General features: G+C 39.9%; 1 protein-coding gene across 3 annotated transcripts in view; it reads right to left on the bottom strand.

Moving 5' to 3' along the window:
* LOC148357607 (muscleblind-like protein 1) overlaps nt 1–24139 on the bottom strand; it is a 144044-nt gene that overhangs the window by 15477 nt on the left and 104428 nt on the right. For all 3 annotated transcript variants that reach the window (XM_088345129.1, XM_088345128.1, XM_088345131.1), the window contains exons 4-6: nt 23660–23869; nt 2081–2320; nt 305–455 (exon numbers count right to left, since the gene is read on the bottom strand). In XM_088345129.1, the coding sequence (XP_088201255.1) occupies nt 305–455; nt 2081–2320; nt 23660–23869 (601 nt within the window). The remainder of the gene's footprint in view (nt 1–304; nt 456–2080; nt 2321–23659; nt 23870–24139) is intronic.

Raw genomic sequence — 24139 nt, 5'->3', positions numbered from 1 at the left:
TTGAAAAGAAAGTCCATGCAAAGGGAAACAAATGATATAATTGCTTGACTTGCTGTCAACTTAGACTAAAAAATATATACAACCAAATCAGAATCCTATGTCTCACTATAACCCTCTCTTATCTCCTGACTGTATATCAGTCTGATGATTTGATAACTGAACCCTAATTTAGACGCCGCTATCCAAACTTATGGCCTACTAAAAGTGTGCCACAATGCAAAAAGATTGAAAAAGTGACGTTGCGTTAGCACTCTGTGAGCTAGCTAGCATGCAAATCGCACGAGGGACCTTCACACGCACTCACCTGACGGGATGAAGGCGGCTTGTTGCTGGAACTGCATGTTGGCCAGGGCCTGTTGGTACTGGAACACTCCGGCATTGAACATGTTGGTGGCACCATTGGCTTTTTCAAGTGCAGGTCTCTTTGGTAAGGGGGGCAGGACTGGAGGGAGCCCCTGATGATTGAGAAACACCGACTCAACATCACCGACCGAACATTTGGGGCAGGGAAAAGGGTAAAAACACAATTACTAGTGCACCAGGGCACACTCGTGTGCTGTGAAAACTTGTCTAGTGTGCTGCAGGAAAATGCTATGCAGAAAAGGCTTTCCATTTTTCAACATATTTGATTTCTTCCAGGCATTAGCCGTGTAACTGTAACATTCATCCATACCAGTTTAGAAAGAGAAAATAGGGATTTATTGCCTATTGAATGCTCAAGAGGTAGCATAGTATATTTAATAGCATGTATAGTTTGATAAAGCTGCAAATAAATACATCAAATGAAGTAAAAAATCTTGCACATCCATGCGCGGATTTTATGTGTTAATATCTTATTTTAATTTAAAAAACATGTTTTGTTCCTTTGGCAAAAAATATTTTCTCATTTTAGCATTATTTTGTTGTTGTTTTTTTAAGAAAAAAACACATTAAAAAAATCATAAAAATAGGTGATGAAGTATTGTTTTAAAAATGTCAACATTGAGTTTTGTGTTATAAACAAAAGTGGCAGTACAGCACCATATACAACACAAAATGTTTCATTAAAAAAAGTTGTTTGATTAACAAACACATTTGTTAAAAAATAGGGACGTGTTATATAAAACAACGAAACATGTTATTATTTTTATATTATTTGGGCGGCAGTAGCTCAGGAGGTAGAGCGATCGTTTTAGGATTAAGGGATCCCAGTTCGAATCCCGGCTTGTCCGTGTTACATGTCGAAGTGTCCTTGGGTAAGACACTAATACCCCCAATAAGCAGGTTAGCGCCTTACATGGCTGCACAGATCATGGCCGCTATTGGGAAATGTGAAGCACAATGTAAAGCGCTTTGGGAAGTCATTGACTTGAAAAGCGCCATATAAATGCAGATCATTTCATTTCATTTAATTTCATTTCGTTTCATTTCATTTCATATTTAAAAATCTCTTTTTCGTTATCTTAAAAAAGTGAGTAGGTCATATTGTAAATATTGAGCCATTTCGGTTAAAACAAATTAGAAATTAAAAAATAACCCAATTTGGCTACCCGTATTTTCTACACAATTTTTTTGATTAAAAAATATAGAATATATTTTTTTTTTATTTAAAAAAAAACTTTTTCATTCTATTAAAAAGGCCATGTTTTACAAAATATTGAGACATTCCTGGGCGTCTTTTGTATGAAAAATACTGTGTGGTCAAAATAACCCAAGCATTGGATCATTAGTCAACAGCCTTTCCGAATTGGATCATTTTCTTTTAAAATGAATGAATGAATAATAAATAAATACAACTATTAAAAAAAACAGTACGTACAGTAACTAGTGCATCAGCCAATGAAAAAACTAACCCAATTTGGATTATATTTGACCGAATTGTTGGAAAGTGCACAGAACAGATAATTTCCAACTCATTTTTTACACTACGCTTCTGAAAAACAAAAGAAAAAGGCAACTTTTATTCAACACTTCATTCCCTGGACTTCTAAAGGGCAATTTCTGTGTTCACGCTTAGGGCACCAAGCTGTAATCATTAAACAGTGAAATGCCACGTCAGGTAAGGAAATGTAAAAAATGTAAAAAAATGGACGCTGCCCACCATGGCTGCGGCGGCTGCCGCCTGGTTGACTTGGTGCTGCGCGGCTTTGATTTTGGCCTGCAGATGAGCGGGCGGGTGGAAGTATTTGCACTTCTCTCGTGAGCATCGGCCCTTGATGTAGTCCATGCAAACCGTCACTGTGTTGTCGTTGGTGTCGATCATGGTGCTGTCGGACGGGTGAGCGAAACGGCAGTCGTTCTCGCCCCGGGTGCAGTTGCCCCGCTGGTATTCGCGGCATACCTACGGCAGAAAAACATAGATTATACCTGTACGTAGTGGGTCTTTACTTAAAAGTGACTGTGGTTCTTATAATAGCTAGATAACTAGCTCGATAGTTGGCTAGATAGCTAGCTAGATAGCTAGCTAGATAGCTAGATTGATAGCTAGATTGATAGATAGCTGGATAGATAGATCGATGTATCTAGCTATCTACCCTGGTCATATCCCTCGAGAGAGGTGACCGACAGACAAACACATACAAAAACAAAGAAAATAAAAAAGGGAAAAAGTAGCAAAAAACACACACAATTTTTTTTCGACCATGGCCAACCCAAATGCCCTAACACCCAAACGAGTTAAGCACCTCGGCACCCAAGTTGGTCATGCTTTCATCCCTCCAGATGAAACGGGACACAAGAAAGCGGCCATGTCACTCGGGTCAGGGTGAAACAACACACTCTTCTGTTCAACCGCAGGGCCCGACAGCTTTCACTGGTTTACCCCTGCCGCATCATACGGGTGCCCTGCTCATCCCTTAGAACACATCTAAACATCCCACTATCCTTTCACAACACCTATCCACTCATTCCTATCACCAACAAGAGCTCTAGCTTCCAATATATTTAGACCTCTTTCCTGCAGTGCAGTCATAACACCATCCATCTACGTCAATCGGGCCTTCCTCTTGGATAGATAGATATTATCATTATTTTCAATTCATGACATACAATGCCGTGAAAAAGTATTTGCACCCTTCCTAATTTCAGTGATTTCTTTTGCATTTTTGTCACTCACTAAGGTTTCAGATCCTTAAACCAATTTTAATATCACAATCAGACAACCCACGGAAATAAAAAATACAGTTTTAAAATGTTGATTCCTTTCAATAGGGCACAAAAGAAAAAAACGTATAACACCCTATGTGACAAAAAAAATGCCCGATGAACCTCATAGCAAGTTCTGCCACCTTCAGAAGCGATAAAAAAAATCAAATGTTGACGATAATTGGTGATGAGACTTTCACAAATGCTGTGGAGGAATTTTGGCCCACTCTTCTTTGCTCAAGACACACTACAGGAAATGGTGCCTCTATTAGTGGTTATGTGATCCACCCTGCCCTACTTTGCAAAATTATTTTAAAACCTGCGGATTTTCTAACACGAACTGTCCGTTTAAGGCCACACTCAAAGAGCCATAAAAGCAAAATATATTAATTTTATTTTGGGAAAGAGCCACACCATATATTATGAGACAAATTGCTAAACCCGCGCCCCAGACAAAAGCTTAGTCTTCAGCACGCCTCAGGAGGTAGAGAGCTGGTCTTGGGATCAAGAGATCGCAGGTTCGATTCCCGGCTCCTACGTGTTACATGTCGAAGTGTCCTCGGGTAAGACACTGAACCCCTAATACCCCCAATAAGCAGGTTAGCGCCTCACATGGCTGCACGGCCGCTATTGGGAAATGTGAAGGACACTGTAAAGCGCTTTGGGAAGTCTTGACTTGAAAAGCGCTATATAAATGCAGATCATTTCATTTCATTTAATTTCATTTATTTTTGATGATTTGATAAAAATTATGAAAAGAGAATAATGCCAGAGCCCGTGTTCCAAAATCAACAAACGCACGAATTTAAACTTGTCTCTTTCTTGCAATTACACAAGATCGGTTAAACTCATTTTGACCCTTTTTTTCATACATATTGGTTTCAAAACCAGATGCAAGCATTTAATTTTGTAGAAACGTCACATAGCCTGATGAGCTTATCTTTGGCGAGAGATGGGAGGGAGTGCTTGCACTTTTTGCATAGCTCCACCCATCCCTCCCACTCACCCAATCAAATAACTTGAAGTCGTCTTCCGGTGTTTTGGCGTATTTACAATTTGTTCCGTGGATTCATCAAAAAGTATCTGAACACTGAACACAGATAATATAGTGAGCTTTTATATAAAGGATTTTTGGGCGTTGTACAACCAAAACAAGTTTTATTTTGTGTGGCACCTTGACTGTAAATCGTAGTGAAAACGTGCCCTATAAATTCTGAAAAGTACTGTCACCTTTCTAGACTTGGTCTAGCTTTGAATGTATTTAAAGAAGTTTAATTACAGTGGAACCTCAGTTTCAAACGCCTCTCAGTTTGAACAAATCGGTTTTCAGTCAAATTTTGAGAAATTCTTGCTTCGCTTTTCGTTCAAAAAATCGGAGTTCGAACGCCGGTACGCTAGAGTGCGATACTGAGCGCGTACGGGTGTAGATTGCTCCCACCCCTCGTGAAGAACTGTTATGAGATGCATGCGCACTTCTTTTCGCTTTCGCTTTAAATATCGGTGAACGGAGTGTTTTAGCCCCTAATTATGCCTCCGAAGAAGGTCGGTGCAAGCAGCAAAGTTGCTACAGGTGAAAAAAGAAGGGTAGTGCGTACAACTATTGCATTTAAGAAAGAAATAATAGCAAAATATGAAGAAGGTTTGCGAGTTTCCCTTCTTCCAAGGGAATAGAGCATGACTTCTGCAGACCACCACAAAGGTAAGAAATCCTATTCATGATTCTTTTCTTTATCCTTTAACCGCTCACCACTTTTTGGGAAGACCCGGGTGCTAAATGACGTGTAAACGACCTGATTTTTTTAGTTGTACACGTTCATGTTAGCGTAATCTTTCGTACAGAAGATTACGCTAACGCGAACGTACGATTAGCCTGGGTTAGCTTCATGTTTACGTTCATGGTAAACATTCAGGGTGTTGGAACGGATTAAAACGATTTTACATTACTTTTAATGGGAAAAACGATTTTCGGTGATCGAACAAATCGGTTTTCGAACAGGGTTCTGGAACGGATTATGGTCGAGAACCGAGGTTCCACTGTATTAAAGTTTTGAACGAGATGCAGAACGGGCTATTAATAACAATAATGTAAAAGGGTCTTGCGGGCCGGATATGATCACACGGCGGGCCGGGAGTTTGACACATGTGCACTAGAGGTTGTTGTAGCATAGCATGGAGATTAAGGGTGTACATTCAAAGTACATATACACTGTACAGAAGCCCAAAGGATACCACTTAGCAAAATTCATGAGCCTAGTTCCATATATTTTGCATGAGCAGGGAACAATTTCAGCCAAAATCAGGACGGAGAAGCTGATTTTAATACCAGAATGAGTTAAAAACAAGCTAAAAATGCAAAAAGACAAGATGTCACTCACTAATCTATAGCTTCATTTACTTGATTGACGAATTCATTAATCAGCTTCAAAACAATCAATCAAGTTGACGGGCGGAAGCATTAATAGGGATTGATAGGCAGAACCAAGCCTGTTTACTATTTAATTAATGCATCAATCAAGCTGCGAGAAACTGGGATTCAAATGAGTTGCCTTGCAGTTTTACAAAACGACAATAGAGGACAGCAGACCACCAGGAAGACGGCCTACTTGCCTGCTCAATGAGGCCCACGGGAAATATAAGAATTGAAGCAGAGGGTGGGGCTTGACATTGACTCATCCCTCAATACAGAGTATGTAAAATCATTTTGTTTTTTTCTTACATTCGAATTAAATCTTGACACTTTTAAGAGGGCATTGTGACTTACCTTCTCTGCTTGAGCTCAGTCGACTTTGCTGAATCCCAATTGCAATAAAGCAAATTTAATATCATGACACATACACATTCAAGCACACCCTGCGATTAGTTCCAATCTTCTGTCTATGCGCCAATTGACGTCATATGTCGTGTGACAAGACTGGCTGTTTGCATACAACAGCCATACAATAAGTGTAAAATGTCAATTTCAGTTGTACTGTATATGTGCGTACTATGTGTTTCCATTAGTGCCAAAATTCTGTCTATGCTCCCATAAAAATGTGGTCTGCGCATTTGACGTGTTAATAATCTTACACCATATTTTTTTTCAAACGTGTTTATTTATGTAGTTTAACATGTTATATTGTACATGCGTTTCGTTATATCAAATATATTTTTAATTAACATTTTGTTGTGAGATCCTGAGTTGCTCGACATGAATGAGGTTTGTTATTAAAAAAAGGTTCAAAAATTAAGTAGCTTGGATGTTCACTGTAGAAGGAAAAAATACATGCAAATATAATTAAGTATAACAATACATTTTCTTATTAAAATTATTAATTCATTTTCTGCATTAAATTATTGTTGGTAATATACTGATTAAAGGGATTAACACAAAACATTTTAAACTTCCTTTTTTCTTAACTTCTTTATACAACATAATAATTCATAATATAATGTATCAAAGGAAGTAAGCCATTTGAGAGCCGGCTCTCTTTAATAAGTTGAGACGAAAAAGCCGGTTCTCTAAAAAGAGACGGACTTCCTTTCACTACATCAAACCGCTCGCTTCGTTTGCAACAAAAAAAAAATGATACAGAGATAGAGGCTACCGCGGCAAACTCTTTTGACCTGATTGATTTGCCGTTTCGTGATAGTCGGTGTATACTGGATGGTACCCATAATTGACAACTTTGCGTTTTTCCGTAGAGATTTTCTTGTACGTTGTAGAAGTCTTAAAATGCATAATAAACGTACTTTATACGGCAAAAAACGTACAGGTTGACAGGTATGATAAAAGTGTCATTGCTCATGTCGATTTCAGCTGCCGCTGTATATGTGCACGAATAACGTGTACTAGGGGGTTTCATTGTTGTCAAAATGTTTGCACATGTGCTGTGACTTGCTGTGTGCCTGTGAATGTTGCTGCTGTGTACACGTTGACATGTAACATATACCATGTGGTTATTTTAGTGTCAAAATGCTGCCGTGTGTTAAATGCCGTCCCATTAGTGCTACGGTTTTGTAGTTTGACAATGTCATGTGGCTGTTAGTGTTGTGTGCATATGTCAAGTAGCATTGCTTGTGTGGATGTTGACTTCCATTATATGTTTGCGCATGTTACGTGACATCCACATGAACAACGACAGGTAATATGTGCACACGTACAATGGAAGTTAGCATCAACAAGAGCTACACGCAACACTAACAGACGCCACATGTCAAACTACACATCAACAGAATTAAAAGAATATCCTTTACAAAACAAAATTTGGCATTAATGGAACACCCATACATGAGCACATATCCAACGGCAGCTGACATCTACACAAACAACACATCACATGAGTACAACTACGAGAGCTGACATTAACACGAACATTTACACGTAATATTAGTGTCTGAAACTCGTGACAAAAAGTTACCGGACACCACGGCAGACAACTCTGAAAAGTTGCCTGCCCAGCCATAAAGTTGTCTGCCCCATTTTTCACAATTTGAAACACAATAAGAAGACTTATCGCCAAAAAACAAAAACAAAAAAAACAAAAACAAAAACGTATTCAGGATTGATAATCAGAATATATAACAGAACACTATATAATTAAGTTTATTACAAATCTACTTATAACTTTCATTGCATGTATATGACATTGCTGTTTTCCATCTGCCATCAGTATGAACCTGTGTTTACTCATCTTCATTCATGCAATGTTTACGTTGCGTCGTCTGATACAAGTCACGTGAACTCCTCTTTCCGTGATGCTTTTAATGTACATTTACATTTTGTAGCGTCATTAATTTTGTTAGCTTCTTTTGCATCTTTCTTCTGGGGCTGAGGTTTTGGCTTGATTCCTAACCACTTGTGTTATTTGTGCGTCTAATTTGGAAAATGATACAAAAATGCGCGACCTTATAACGCTCGGGAAAGTCCGGAAGCACGAAGTTATTCGACGCGGGCTTCTGATCGGCTGCCGTGTGACATGTCCTGCACTGTTGTCATGGGGCTCAGCTGGCCCCGCCCCTCGACACCGGCTGAGACGCATTGGACTGATTGCTTTTGGAGTACTTAAACGCTCCTTTTGGGACTGCCCGTTGCCAGACCATTGCTTTACCTTGTTGAAGACCAGTTCATGCCTGTTTGATCAGAGTAGTGCCTAGTTTGAAATTTTGATTGCCTTTGAACCTGTTTTGTTTTGTTTTTGGTCTGTTTGTGTGTTGGACAACTTTTCTTCCCTAATTAAAGTGACGGATCGTCTACGTGTATGAGTTCCGACTTCCTGCTTCCCGGTCCGTTTCGTGACACAGAGTATGCAAATTGACAAACGAACCGAAATTCAGAAATTTCCAAAACGAACGGAGATTTCGAAATCGGAATAAAGCAAATGTTTGATTTGGAAAAAAAAAACAAAAAAAAAAACAAGCAAACATAACTCTTTTTTTTTTTCTTTGAAAAATGTTGTCACCACCCGGGTGGAGACGTTGTGTAAGTTGTACGGCCGACGTAAAAGATGCACACCCCGGGCGTCACTGGTAATATGAGCTCACATATAAAAGAAGTTAACATCTGCACATGCAACAACACTTGCCATATGCGCACAGCAATAACAAACAACGCTAACCCATGACGAATTGCATCTTCAGACTACACATCGGCAATAATTTGACACTAATGGAACATCATTTTATACATAAACAATATGTTGGCACTAATGAAACCCCATACTCGTGGACTTTACACAAGCACATGCACAATGGCAGTTAAAATAAAAACAAACAACATGACATGGCATGCACACATACAACGAAAGTTAACATAGAAACGAGCAATGGCATTTGACATATGCACACAGCAAGGGCTTGCAACGCTAATTGACCCTGCATGACATCACCAAACTACACAACGTCAGCTGACATCGACCCGACCTCGAAGTTACAACACTTATTGTATACTGTATGCAAAGTTGTATGCAGGTTACAAAACAAGTGTGGATGTGTCTTTGGGCGCATTTCCATATTTTGAGCACTAATAGATCCCTGTATTACACATTACACATGCACATACACTATGGCAGCTGACGTCGACATGGTTTACAACACATATCGTATGCACCCAGCAAGGCATAGACAGAATTTTGGCACTAATGGCACTCCATATTTATCATCCCCCCGCTGTCTGCACACCTAAAGTCATTGGTGCACAAACTGTCTGTCGCCATGAGAGCTAATCTACTAACGCCAATCAAAAGTAGAAGTTGGGTTAAGGCCCCCACGTACTCCTCTAAATAAAACCCCTAATATGCATTCAGACCCTCCCGCCTTCACCATTACCACAACTGGCTTTATTGGGAATTAAAAAAAAGAAATGAAGTGGCTTGTTGTCAGGCAGATGTTGGCGATGGAAGGAGGGAGGGAGCGGAAACGAGGGAGGAGATGATGAATTTGGAGTAAAGGACAAAGATCGGGATCAAGGAGACGTGAACGCAAGAGAGCAGTGGGCGGTGTTAGAAAAAAAAAGTAGTGAGAAGAGAGCGAAAGCAATTTGGAGCAATTTGATGTTCCCTGCAGTCGACGTGGACCGCCGTTTCTCTCGTAACGCTGCTTAATCATGCATTAGAGTGAGCTGTAACCCGCCCAGAGAAGAAAACCAAGGCCCGTTAATCATATTTGCATCCCCATGGCAACCGTCGCAATCGACATTTGCATCGGACGCCACTGGCAGGTCACAAAAATGAAAAAAGAAATACATGGTTAGGGAGTGCTGTACTCCTGTAACACTTAAAGTGACAGTGTGATATAATTCACCACTAGAGGTCGTTGTAGCTTGGAATAAAGCTAAATCGTGTCCACATTACCGAAGCCCAGGAGATACCACTTGACACATCAGAGGCCTACTTCCTGATACAGGACATAAAAGCTGGTGTAAATCCACATGTGTGACAATAAAAGACTAAGTGATCCGGATTCACTCCAAGCAGCTCAAAATAGCCAAAAACTGGAGTTGGTCAGAGCTGGTGTAAGTGGCTAACTATAGCCACTAAAAAGGCCAGTAAAAGATTACCAGAGAGTTTAATTTCCACTTAGCAGATAACAATACCAATAGTGCAGGGGTGGCAAACAAGTTTGACACAAAGAGACGAAATTTTTGACTGTGAGAGTCAAAGAGCCACACAACACGCACTGACCTGCCATGAAAGACACACACACACACACACACACAAACTCACACAATTATGAACATATTATTTCCCATAACACACTCCTCTCCTTACAATACAACAAGTATTGTTCTTGTGTTGATTTCAAGGAAAGTGTCCACCCTCAATACACACAAAAAAAACTAAACGTGAAACAAGGCAAAGAGCCATAGGAAATAGAAAATATGATGAGGCAAAGAGCCGCATTCTTATTGGCCAAGAGCCACATACGGCTCTAGAGCCACGTGTTCGCCACCCCTGCAATGGTGGGAAAAAAGCGGAGGGTGGTTAAATGATGGGACACGGCAACCATCACATGGCGGTCTCGAATGTTGAAGGAAAATGGCTGTGAAGTGCTAAAGGCACCACCGGCGACCCATAGCCCGAAGCTAAGTGGTTAACATGAGTGGCTAGAGAAGGAAACAGAGGTGAAAAAGCGGCAGATCCCTTAGCTGGTGTAAGGGGCAGACTTTAGCGGATAGTTGGAGAACATACTAAAAGGGCCCGAAAAAAAATTGCAAGGACAAAGTAGAACCTGTCAAGCATCAGGACCTTAAATTACAGATCTCGGCAAAGTGAGTGGCTAGGGAAGGAAACAGTGGGATAAAAATATTAAAATGACTAGCACCAGATGCCTGAACCCTGAAACTCAGCTTAGTTTGGTTGGATGACTAGCTGTCGAAGGCAACTGTAGGGCAAAAAGAGCTCTATATAATCATAGCAGCTAATAACATATTTAGTGGTGAGTCATAGTCTAGTGCCACATGGCTAACATGATGAGCTAGAGAAGGAAACAACGGTTAAAAAACGTCCGAGATGCCTGAATCAATTGACTTTGTCACCATTACATGTAATTTTTTTTCAATTTATGTTAATTATTAAAAGAATCAGAAAGTAATCATGTTTATGAAATAGTGCATGTGTTTTTTTGCTTATTATTTGAATCAATAGTGTTTTATTTAAACAAATGAAGTATTTTTACACCACTAGGAGTCACTATAGAATACAAACACTGGGGCTTTAAACAAAAGCCAGAAGACGGGGAATAAGACAGAGAGCTCTGGAAAAATGTCCACGGAGCTCGTCGTCTTCTATATTAGGACATTTCTTTTATAACTGAGTGAAATTGCTTGTTACGCATCCATGGTGCATGAAACTCCACAAAAATTCCAGCTTCGTTTATTTTGAATGGCACAGCAGCAAGTTAAATAAGTCTGACTTCCGAGATATTTTTAGCAAAGTGAAGTCTTGATGAATTTGCGGAGTAAGTTGTCGGGATCCCATATGTGTAAAAATAGAATCACATTTGAGAAAACAATCTTTTTCATAGAAAGGGAATCAGTATCGGGAAGTGTAAATGACAGATCAAAGAAGTCAACTAGGTTCTTCGTAAATCAGAGACATCAAAGCTACTTCAACACAGGCTGTACTATGCATTTCTACGACACAATAGAATAGAATAGAATAGAATAGAATAGAATAGAATAGAATAGAATAGAATAGAATAGAATATACCTTTATTCTCATTGTAACAAAATGGGTTGAACATATTGTGACAACGAAATTGGACGTCGCATTCTAGTTTCACATTTAATAGTGAGGATAAAAGAAAACAAAGAAGATAAAGGAACAAAGACGATAAGGTTATAATTTACACAATACAAAGGAACAAAGAAGATAGATAGATAGATAGATAGATAGATAGATAGATAGATAGATAGATAGATAGATAGATAGATAGATAGATAGATAGATAGATAGATAGATAGATAGATAGATAGATAGATAGATAGATAGATAGATAGATAGATAGATAGATAGATAGATAGATAGATAGATAGATAGATAGATAGATAGATAGATACTTTATTCATCCCCTAAGGGAAATTCACATTTCCAGCAGCATCCTTGAGCTGAGAACAGTACAATAATAAAGCCAAAAGAATACAATATACAAATACCCAGTGTGACGTGCAAATGCCCACTGTAGCGTGTTATATAGAGTAACTAAATAGTGCTACACAGAATACATATTGCAGTAAGATTCGTTAATATCCAATGTAGGTGGTGTGGTTTAATGTGGGCCTTTACTCTGCCGGGTGGAGTTAAAGAGCCTCATGGCATGAGGAAGAAAAGATCTCTTCAGTCTGTCCGTAGTACAAGACAGTGACAGCAGTCTGTCGCTGAAACTGCTCTTCTGTCTGGAGATAATGCTGTGTAGTGGATGCGATGGATTGTCCATGATTGACCTCAGCTTTTTCAGTGCTCGTCTCTCAGCTACTGTTGTTAGGCTGTCCAGCTCTTTGCCCACAACAGAGCTCGCTTTCCTAGCCAGTTTATTGAGACGAGAGGCATCCTTCTTCTTGACGCTGCCTCCCCAACACGCTGCCGCATAGAAGAGGGCGCTTGCCACTACTGTCTCATAGAATATTTTCAGGAGCTTTTTGCAGATGTTGAAGGAGGCTAGCCTTCTGAGGAAGTAAAGTCGGCTTTACCCTTTCCTACATAGAGCTTCTGTGTTGGCAGTCCAATCCAGTTTGTTGTCCAGCTGCACACCCAGGTATTTGTAGGTCTGGGCAAATTCTACACATTCTCCCTTGATGGTTACAGGAACCGGGTGAGTTCTGGTTCTCCTGAAGTCCACCACCATCTCTCTGGTCTTGGTGGTGTTTAGGTGCAGGTGGTTTGCGTCGCTCCATCGGACAAAGTCCTGAATCAATTTCCTGTACTCCTCCTCCTGCCCGTTTCTGATACATCCCACGATCGCAGTGTCGTCGGCAAACTTTTGCACATGGCAGGACTCGGAGTTGTACTTAAAGTCCGATGTATATAGAGTGAATAGGAACGGAGAGAGAACGGTCCCCTGCGGAGATCCTGTGCTGCTAACCACAGTGTCCGATGTACAGCCCCCCTGTTTCACATACTGGGGTCTGCCTGTCAGGTAGTCAGTAATCCATTCTACAAGGTGTGAGCTAACTCCCATCTCTGTCAGTTTCCTACTCAATAGCAGAGGCTGTATGGTATTGAAGGCACTGGAGAAGTCCAAAAATGTAATCCTCACAGCCCCCTTCGCCCTATCCAGGTGAGAGAGGGATCGGTGTAACATGTATACTATAGCATCCTCCACTCCCACCTTCTCCTGGTAAGCAAATTGCAGTGGGTCGATGGCGTGACGGAGCTGTAGCCTCAGGTGGTGCAGCAGCAGCCGCTCCATGCTCTTCATCACATGTGATGTCAGGGCGACCGGCCTGAAGTCGTTGAGTTCCTCAGGTCTTGATTTCTTTGGGACTGGGATGATGCAGGATGTTTTCCACAGCTGAGGGACCCTCCCCTGTTCAAGGCTCAGGTTGAAGATGCGCTGTAGAGGGTCTCCCAGCTCAGACGCACAGGCTTTCAGCAGTCGGGGGGATACTCCATCCGGACCAGCTGCCTTGCTGGTTCGTAGCCTTCTCAGCTCTCCACACACCTGGGCTGAAGTTATTTTTAGTGGGGGGATGTCTTCCATGCTAGTGTCCAGAGGGGGAGGGGGAAGGACAGCTGCATTACTCAGGGGTGAGGATGAGGCGGAGTGGTCAAACTTGTTGAAAAAGTTGTTTAACTGGTTGACTCGCCCCACATCTATATCCACAGCCACACCCTGCTTGGTGCTGCTGCCAGTAATTGTTTTCATCCCTTCCCACACCTCCTTCATGTTGTTGTTCTGCAGCTTTTTCTCCAACTTCCTCCTGTACTGCTCCTTCCCTTTCCGGAGCTGGACTTTGAGCTCCTTCTGTACTCGTTTTAGCTCCTGATGATCACCATTTTTAAAGGCCCTCTTCTTTTGGTTCAGAAGGCACTTGATGTCGCTCGTGATCCAGGGCTTGTTGTTGGCATAGCAGCGTACAGTCTTTATAGGAACAACATTGTCCATGCAGAACTTAATGTAGTCAGTAGTGCAGTTTGCCATCTCCTCAATGTCCCCACTGCTGGACCCTAGCAGGACATCCCAGTCCGTACATCCAAAGCAGTCTCTCAGAGCCTGCTCTGCCTCGGTGGACCATTTTCTAAATGAGCGTGTGGTTGTTGGTAGCCTCCTCACTTTTGGTTTGTACTGTGGTTTAAGCAGAATGAGGTTGTGGTCTCCTTTTTCAAGGGCAGGCAGTGGTTTAGCGCTGTATGCATTTTTGATATTCGCATACAGAAGGTCAATAGTCCTATTTCCCCTGGTCTTGCAGTTCACATACTGGACGAAAGAGGGCAGTGTCTTATCAAGAGTCACGTGGTTGAAGTCCCCAGAGATTAACATGTTTAAAATAAAAAAAAGAGTTTGTTTATACAAATATTTTCTAAAAAAAAAATGTAAAAATACCCAAATATTTAATCATGAATTAGATTTTGATGGTGAAATGAAGAAAGGGGTGATTAAAGAAAAGAGCCAAAAAATATCTACTATAACAGGGGTCGGGAACCTTTTTGACCCAAAGAGCCGTAAAAGCAAAACTATTCAGAAAAAAATCGAAAGAGCCACAGCTATTTTGTTAAGACAAAATTCAACAAAACTGCCAAACAAGTGAATTCTTCAGCCCAATTTATTTCACTGAGTGTCCGATGACGATTCGATCGAATCTATGACTTCTGAAAAATACCAGAGCCCGTGTCCCATATCAATATAAATACACCCCTTAAATTGTGTCTTCCTCTCTCAGTTACTTAAGAGGGTTGAGGCCCATTTTGACCAATGTTCCCTGTAATCTTTATCGGGTCTGAGCATCCACACAAAGTCTGTGAGCATTGCTTGAAACTACAGTGAGCAACAGCAATCCCAAGCGTGGTAACCAAATCATTAGCAAACATGTAAAATGCTCAATTATCTTCCACATTTGAATGAATTGACTAATGTACTATTGTGAAGGTTGTACAGCCCAAAAACGTCCGTGATTTTTACATCAACTTTACATGAGATTTCAATATTTTTAAAAGCATCTTTTATTACATAATATTTATTAAGTCCGTTCCACAATACAGAATGGTATTTAATCACACATTTTAGCGAAAGTACATTGTTGGCAACAAGTTTGACTTGATATATTTGGAAATTATGTGACTGCAAATACAAGAACAATCATCCTCTATTCTCTTTTTTTCTTTTCTATTTTTTTCTTCCCTTTGTATTTTTTCTTGGCTTTTTTTCTTGTTTTTCTTGCTTTATTCTCTCTCTTTTTCCTGCTTCCTTTTTCTTTTTGCCCTTTTCCCGTTTTTTTCTTCCCCTATTGTTTTTTTCTTAGCTTTTTCCATTTTTTTTTTCATTTTAGCTTTGTTTTGTTTTATCAAATCCTTTTTAAAAGAGTCATTTAGTGCAAAATGTTACATAATTGTTAATATGTGGATAAAAGCAACAAAAACAATCTGAAGAACTGTTTGAAGCCGAAAGAGCCGGCTCTTTTTAGTGAGCGAGTCAAAAGAGCCGGTCCTCAAAAAACTTTACTGACTTTACTCAACTTTGACATTGACTTCAAAATACCGCATTTAAAACACACCTCCAAGGGCATTTTGAGCCATGATTTTTTTTGCACTGTACATGTTTTTTTTAATTTTGCAAAGGTCTGGGCAGTGCGCAAATACCCGTGCGCGCAGCTTCAAGGGAACATTGATTTTGACTGTCCGAAAGGATAGTTTTAAAACAAAGTGCGAGGAAAGTTCCTTTATAAAAATGTCACAAAATACTGCAAACGATAATAATATTGCCTTATTATCTTCACTGAGCCAGAGAGAGAAGGGAGTGCCTTGCGCTGTGTGCAGAGATCCACCCACCTGTACCGCCCACCCAATCAAATCACTCTGAGTGGTTTGCTGGAGTTTTTAGGTATTTGCCGGCTGTTTTATGAGTCTTTATCATAAAGTATCTCAACAGTGAATATACATGGTTTAATGAGTTTACATTTGAAGGGTTTCTTAACGACCTACTACCAAAACGGGGTATGTTGGTGTAACACCCCAACTGTAAACTAGTAGAGAATATGCCCTCTATATACAGGACTGAACCAATTATTAAGTCTATGTGGCTTCGGCTTCGCATTGACTGAAATTGTTTTAGTACTCTCATTCTCATGAATTGAGCCATTTATGACTCACAAGCCATAGGTTTCTGAACACTGTACTGTGAGAAAAAAACATTTGGTAATTTTCTAGTATTTCTATTTTAAAATTAAAAGTAATTATTAACATCAAATCGTAAAATTATATTTAAAATGATTACAAAATTAAATTTATAAAAAAAGATTGATCATCCGAAGCACTATTATTTCTATTTTACTTTTTTGTAGATGAAAATATATTTCAAAGTAAATTATAGAGTGAGAAAACATAAAATAAACATTAAAAAACGCAACAGTGAAGGAAATTTTTTTACTTGAAAGCTGAATCCTTGTACGTTATACAGGCGACCCCTGGGTTATGGTCCCTATATTTTCACGTTAGGATGGGAAGTAAGAGGGTTATTTTGGGCACCTCTTTACAGTATTTTTCTCACCATGCAACATCAACAACAAATCAGAGTTCATGTACAACAAGTTACTTCTTCAAGATGCCTGTCCAATATTGATAACGTCATAAAATATGCTGGTCTTCTGCTTTTTTTGTCACGGACCAGGACAAGAATCAGGCATGAGAACCCAATCGCGTAACGTTACTTTCAATTTATTGGGGAGAAGAGGAATGCGCGCACACTCGATCCAGGGATCGATGGTCGCGGAAGTAGATTGAAATCAAACAGATCGGGCCAAAAATAAAACAGGGTCAAAACACAGGCAAAAACGGAGATTCACAGGATTTGGCATATCACACAGAGTCTAGCAGAAGTTTCGCAGACGCTCTTACCCCACGCAGGCTTGGGGAGAACATGCAAACTGCACAAGCGGAGGCTGCAGTAGCTGGACTTGAACCCTGAACCTCTGCACCCCGGGGCTGCGCATTTAAGTAGTCAGGCAACAATCTGTCAACACGTTTCAGCTGGTGTCAGTGGGCGGGGCCAATTGGGCGCCGTGGCAACCGTGACAGAACCTGGCACAACACAATTGGGTGCCATGGCAACCATGTCATGTTTACCTCATAGCATCATGAAAAATCAAATGCTATCGGGAAACTACCCCTGCCCCCACGATGCCTTTGTCACTCACCGTTTATTTCAGAATCGTGTTTGGTACACTATCAATATTGAAAACCGCGAGCTTTGTTTCCATGGTTATCGTTTTTCTGCTTCTTCCTTTAGACCTAGCACCCATAGAAAATAAATGCATTATAAACAATAAAGTGTTGTATTGCCAACTTTGCGAGTTATTTCGATATAATCCATTTTTTTTCAACTGTATTTATTAGTTATCAATCCCAATGGTTACAGTGATGCTAAAGAGTAAAGCAAAATCATGTGACCATTAAACTCAAAGCTCGCCTTGCTGAGCAATATGGCTGTCGCCAAATGATGGAAGGGACAACTATTAAGAATGAAACAAGGTTTTTGAGGGAATGACTATCTTCACAAGTGGAAGTTTCAAAATCAGTTTTCATTTTAACTCACCGTTACACTATTAGAGTTGAAAAAAGACATATTTCCGGTGTTGTCTCAGCACGGCAACGCCCATCAGGGATTAACTGCCAGGCCAGATAAGACTGACCTGGTGTTCATTAAAACGTCTGCATTTAAGGACAGCACAGACAATCCCCAGCATCGGATCGTGTGATGTGTCTCCCTATCTGCACCGCTCTCTAAAACCTTCAATGCCTCATCTGTGCTTAGTAAGACTTTGACTTTATCCAGCCTTGCATTTTTGGACTGTGTTTGTGTTACCTGATAGTCAATTTTATTCCTCTTCTGAGTGCCTTTTGTTACTTTCCCGGGCCCCATTAAAACTGTGTACTTGAGGCATGTTCTGTCCTTGTTTAAAAATACAAAATCTGGCTTGAAGTATGTTATCATGAATGTGGTTTGGGTTTTCAACGTTTTCTAACCCGTTCAAGTGTGGTCAGAGGGACAATGCTTGGAACAGGTGCTTTTCATGCTAACTGTGCTTCAAGCGCTGCGGGCTGTTAGCTAGCTTTTGTCTTTAACGTGACACTCGACCTCGCAATGAAATCTAAAGTCCGCTTCGTCTCCTGTCGCCTCTGTGACCGCAACAGGTCTCCACATCGATTTTTCCTTCTTGCACCGCCCTGTCTGCCCCCAACCATCCATTTTATCCTGTCACTGATCCAATCCCCCCCTGTGCGTGTCTTCCGCATGGCAACTTCCACTTCTCCCCCCTGCCGCCACCAATTACCCAACCGCCCACTGTTCAGTGTTAAATAATGATGTTTTATCCGGCTCTTTAAAAAAAAAAAAAAAAAAGGGAAAAACGAGAGAAAGAGAGAGAAAGAGAAAGAAGAAGAGAAAGAGTTACTGTGGGTAAGAAAGAAAGAGGGGGAAATAGAGTGTGAGAGAAAAAGAGAGAGAGAGAGGAGAAAAAGTAAGAGAGAAAGAGTGTGTGAAAAAATGAGAGAGTGTAATATGATGAAAGAGAGAGTTAGAAAGAAAGTGAGAAAGAGAGAGTGAGATAGAAAGAGAAAGAGAGTAAGAAAGAGAGGTGAAGAAAGGAAGAGAGCAAGACAGAAAGAAAAAGTGAGAGCATCAAAGAAAAATTAAGTAAATTCAAGAAAGAGTGAGAAAGTGAAAGAAATAGTGAGAAAGAAAGTGACAAAGTGAAACATGGTGAGAAAGAGAGAGAAAGAAAGAAAGAGGGCATAAGGAAAGATAGAGAGAAAGAAAGTGAAAGCATGAGAAAAGGTGCGTACAAGAGAGAAAGAGTGAGAAAAAGAGATCAAATAAAGACAAAAAAGGGATAAAGAGACAGAGGGAGAAATACAATGAGATAAATAGGGAGATAGTGATAGGGAGAGTGGGTGAGGGAGAGAGAGTGAGAGAGAAAGTCAGGAAGAGAGAGAAACAGACAAATGGAGAAAGAGAAAAAGTGTGAGACAGAGAAGGAGAGAGAGTGAGATAAAGGGAGAGACAGTGAGGGAAAGAGTGAGGAGAAAGTGAGAAAGAGAGAAAGTAAAAAAGAGAGAAAGTGTGAGAGAGAGAGTGAGAGAGAAAGAGAGAAAGAGAGCAAGAGAGTGAGAGAGTGTTTCAAGTAAGGGGCCGGTTCCCGTTGTTCAATTCCAAGAGCTGTTTCGTTCGCAAACGACACGTCACTCATGCTAAATGAGCCACCTGACAAATATCCTATTATCCCCCCTTTGTGGTTCTCCGGGCGGGGCCGCGTTATGGCCGACGGCGAGCTAAAGTCCAATTAATGATTAGCAAGACGAGCTCATCATGTGATTGATTGTTTTTCACTGACATTCTTTTCCCAGAAATCCGTACTTCGATAATGCGTGCGTGCAGTTTCTCTTATTAGTGTCACTTTTTTTTAGCTAAAGTCCGCATAATGACCAAATTATGCAAACGGGTGTAGTTTAAAGTACGCAAATTGTGTACAGGATACATAATTAAAGTCTACACGACGACGCCGTTTGAAGGAAGTGTCTTAAATATTCAGACACGCCCCACATTTTAAAGGCTAATGGCTTTGCCGGGTTGGGAAATAATGTTCAGTGTCTGTTGTGTTTACTCACGTTCTGCTTCAGAGGGGTTAGACGTGAGAGGATAATGACTCGAAATCTCCATAACACATTAGAGATGCATCACAACCGTTTTTTTTTATATCGATGTGGATAACCGATAAAATTCTGCTTCGGGCAGGCATGGGGAGAAGATGCAAACTCCACAAGCGGAGGCTGCAGTAGCTGGACTTGAACCCTAAACCTCTGCACCCTGGGGCTGCGCGTTAACCACCCATCTGATATCCCGTAGTTTCATCAAATTGGTTTTGAAACACTCACAATCAAAGCAAAATAATAATCAAGGTCCTTGTTTTAGGCAATACATTTGATATTTAGTTTTGTAGTATTACTATCGTTCTATTTTAGTATTTTTGTCGATTTTTTGCAGTCAGATTTTTGAAGTATTACGGATTTTTTTGTATCATTACTGTAGTTATATATTTGTAAAATTTTTGAAGTACTTCTGCAGGAGTAATCTTGTAGTATTTCCATATTATTTTTGTAGTCGTATTGTTTAGAGTATTTTTGTTGTGTTTCTGCAGTTGATTTTTGTAGTATTTCATTAGTTTTTTTTTTAGTATTACTTGTATTATGGTATTTGTGCAGTATAGTTTTCTTAGTTTTTCTGCAATATTTTTCTAGTATTTCCATAATATAATATTTGTACTATATCTGTAGGTTCACAGTAGTTAGATTTTTGTAGCATTTCTTTAGTATTTTTTTAGTGTTACTGTATTTTTTTGGGTCAGATTTTATGGTATTTGTGCAGTAGTTTTCTTAGTTTTTCTGTAATCATTTTCTAGCATTTCCATAATATAATATTTGTACTATATCTGTAGGTTCACTGTAGTTAGATTTTTGTAGCATTTCTTTAGTATTTTTTTAGTGTTACTGTATTTTTTTGTCAGATTTTATGGTATTTGTGCAGTAGTTTTCTTAGTTTTTCTGTAATCATTTTCTAGCATTTCCATAATATAATATTTGTACTATATCTGTAGGTTCACTGTGTTTGGATTTTTGTTGTATTTCTTTCATAATATTTATTTATGAAATTTATGTATTTTTGTTTCATAGTTTTGCTGTAGAGGTATTTTTGTAGAATTTGTGTCGAAGTATTTTTGAAATATTTCCATAGCCGTGTTTTGAGTATTTTCGAGTATTACTAATAATTTACCGTAGTAGTAATTTTGTACCATGGTATTACATTAGTAGTATTTTTGTAGTATTTTTAGAGTAGATTTTGTCTTTTTAGAATGAAACCAAAATAATATATTAGTTTCCTGTTTTGTTAGTTATGTTGTATTTTTGTAGTATTTCTGTCGCAGTCTGTCGCAGTCTCTCCACCCAAATCCATTTTCATCATGGTACTGTATTTCAGTATGTTTGTCCACCCCTGGACTAGAGCTTGACTTTATCAATCAAAATATCAATACTTGCTGTACTTAGCTTGTCAGTAATAACTACAATGACAATATATTTTTATGAACACCATAATACTGACATATAGATAAATGCAGATTAGCATCGGTACGTTCGTATATGTCACTTCTAAATGTTACACAAGGGCTGCAATACTTGATGTCACACATGCCTTGGCTAAGAAAAATATATCACACATTCTTATCAAGTGGTATTATTCTAGCTGTACACATGACTATCTATGATGAATAAGAATGTCGAAATACAAAAGCTGAAGCATACCAGGGGAACTACAGTACATCAAGCAAATTTAACATTTGCCAAGTTATAGCTGTTGAGCAGTTTTTCAGTTTAGTCTTTGCAAAAGAAGGCGGTCAATTCTATATAGCTCTCCTTTCTTCCAGTATCCATCCACATCAGTAGGTGGCAGCTTATTACTTTCTTTCAATTGATTTTTGTATACCGTATTTTCCGGGCCTTGGACGCACCTTCAAAAAGTAACCATCCGCACAATTTTTTTCGTAAATAAGGTGCCTTAGACTATTTGAAGTGTTTGAGGAGTATGTTAGGAGTGACAAGATTGCATAGATTGAGAAATGAAATTATGGGAGACCGAACTAGAGTAGTAGTGGAACTGAGTAAGCGTGTGGATAAGGGAGTACATGGTTGGTTTGGACACATGGAGAGGATGGATGAGGAGCGAATGTTGAAGAGGATCTACAGAGCAGAAGTAAATGGAAGGAGACCAAGAGGAAGGCCACGATTGACGTGGATGGGTGGTGTTATGAGTGCACTGCAGGAACGCGGTCTAAATCTAGTAAAAGCCAGAGCTCTTGTTGGTGCTAGGAATGAGTGGAGAGGTGTTGTAAAAGGATAGTGGGATGTTTAGACGCTTTCTAAGGGATGGGAAGGGCACCCGTATGATGCGGCAGGGGTAAACCAGTGAAAGTTGTCGTGCCCTGCTGTTGAACAGAAGAGTGTGTCACCCTGACCCGAGTGACATGGTCGCTTTCTTGTGTCCCGTTTTATCTGGAGGGCCGAAAGCATGACCAACTTGGGTGCCGAGGTGCCTAATTTGTTTGGATGTTTGGGCATTTGGGTTGGCCATGGTCAAAAATGTTTGTGTGTGTTTTTTGCCCTTATTTTTTCTTTGTTATTGTATGTGTTTGTCTTGCTGTCGGTCACCCCTTTTGAGGGTTATGACCAAGATAGATAGAGAGAGAGAGAGAGAGAGAGAGAGAGCGAGAGAGAGAGCGATAGATAGATAGATAGATAGATAGATAGATAGATAGATAGATAGATAGATAGATAGATAGATAGATAGATAGATAGATAGATAGATAGATAGATAGATAGATAGATAGATAGATAGATAGATAGATAGATAGATAGATAGATAGATAGATAGATAGATAGATAGATAGATAGATAGATAGATAGATAGATAGATAGATAGATAGATAGATAGATAGACAGATTGATAGATAGATAATTAGGCCCATGCCATTAAAACTACTGTAGGAGCAAGGGTTACATATTTTTTTTTATGTCGGACAATATTTAAAATTTCCACAATTTAGTGTGGAATATTCCTCCATCGGAAGATATAGTTGAGTGTCATCTGCATAGCAATGAAAACTGATATTATACTTGCGAATAATATCACCTAATGGAAGCATGTTAATGCTGAAAAGAAGGGGGCCAACTACTGAACCCTGCGGAACACCACAGGTAACACTAAAGGTCTCAGATCTCATTTCGCAATATTAAACACAGTGCGTCCTATCTGAGAGGTAGGATCTGAACCATAAGAGGACGGTTCCTGAGAGACCAATCCATTTTTCCAACCGTTCTAGTAAGATATTATGGTCCACAGTGTCAAAAGCAGCACTAAGGTCCAGCAGCAGCAAAAGTGATGACGCGCCGGAGTCCATTGCCAGTAGAAGATCATTGGTTACCTTAATCAGGGCTGTCTCAGTAGAGTGGTTAGCCCTCAATCCTGATTGCATTGATTCAAAAAGATTGTTCTCGGATATAAAATCATTCAGCTGCTGTGCCACCACTTTTTCAAGAACTTTAGAAATAAACGGTAATAAGAGGCAGAGATGAGAAGCAATGCCACTACTTCCACAGATTATTGCAACGCTCTCCAGTGACTCAAACAAATTACGAAGGGGTAGAGAGGACACACCAAGTCATGTTCTGCTTCCATAGAAAATCAAAGAATATTCTAATGAGGAATTTAAACAGTTAGAATCTTTGTAACAATTATTGTTGGCTAATTGGATATTACAGCGTGGCGTCAAATGACTAATTTTAAGGTCTTCGCTTCCTACCTCCAATCTGTCCGTCCTTATCAGTTTTTGTGCAGCCGTGGCAACCGGGACGGGGTAACTGGCGTTGCTGGTTAGCAGTACCGGGGCGCTGGGTAAGATCTCGGCCGGCATCAGGCCAGGCGAAACGGGGCTGAGGTAAGGGTTGAAAGTCGCCGGTGCTGCACCGCCGTTACCGTTGGTCGTCGGGGCCGGCCCCACTGAAAACATGGGCTGTAATGGAAGAGTGGAAAATTGTTTGTTTAGGTTCATTTATTTGCAAAGTTTGCTTTTTTTCTTAGTGTGATAATTGTATCACAAATGTAAGATTTATTAATGGGATTTACTAGCTTTATAAAAGCTCTATACCTGAAGTGAGGGTACAAAAAACCTCTGGGAGCACTTGAAGGTTTTTCAAGGGCTACTTGATGTTGGTAAAGCCTCACTCGGGGCACCAATGTTTTCGATCTGCTTTTTATTCTTTGCAGTTCTATTATCACACGA

The sequence above is a fragment of the Urocampus carinirostris genome, chromosome 10 (assembly GCF_059441175.1).
Source record: "Urocampus carinirostris isolate Australia breed hairy pipefish chromosome 10, RoL_Ucar_1.0, whole genome shotgun sequence".
Taxonomy (NCBI): domain Eukaryota; kingdom Metazoa; phylum Chordata; class Actinopteri; order Syngnathiformes; family Syngnathidae; genus Urocampus; species Urocampus carinirostris.
Note: the sequence above shows the minus strand (reverse complement) of the source record. Positions and strands in the feature narration are given on the sequence as shown.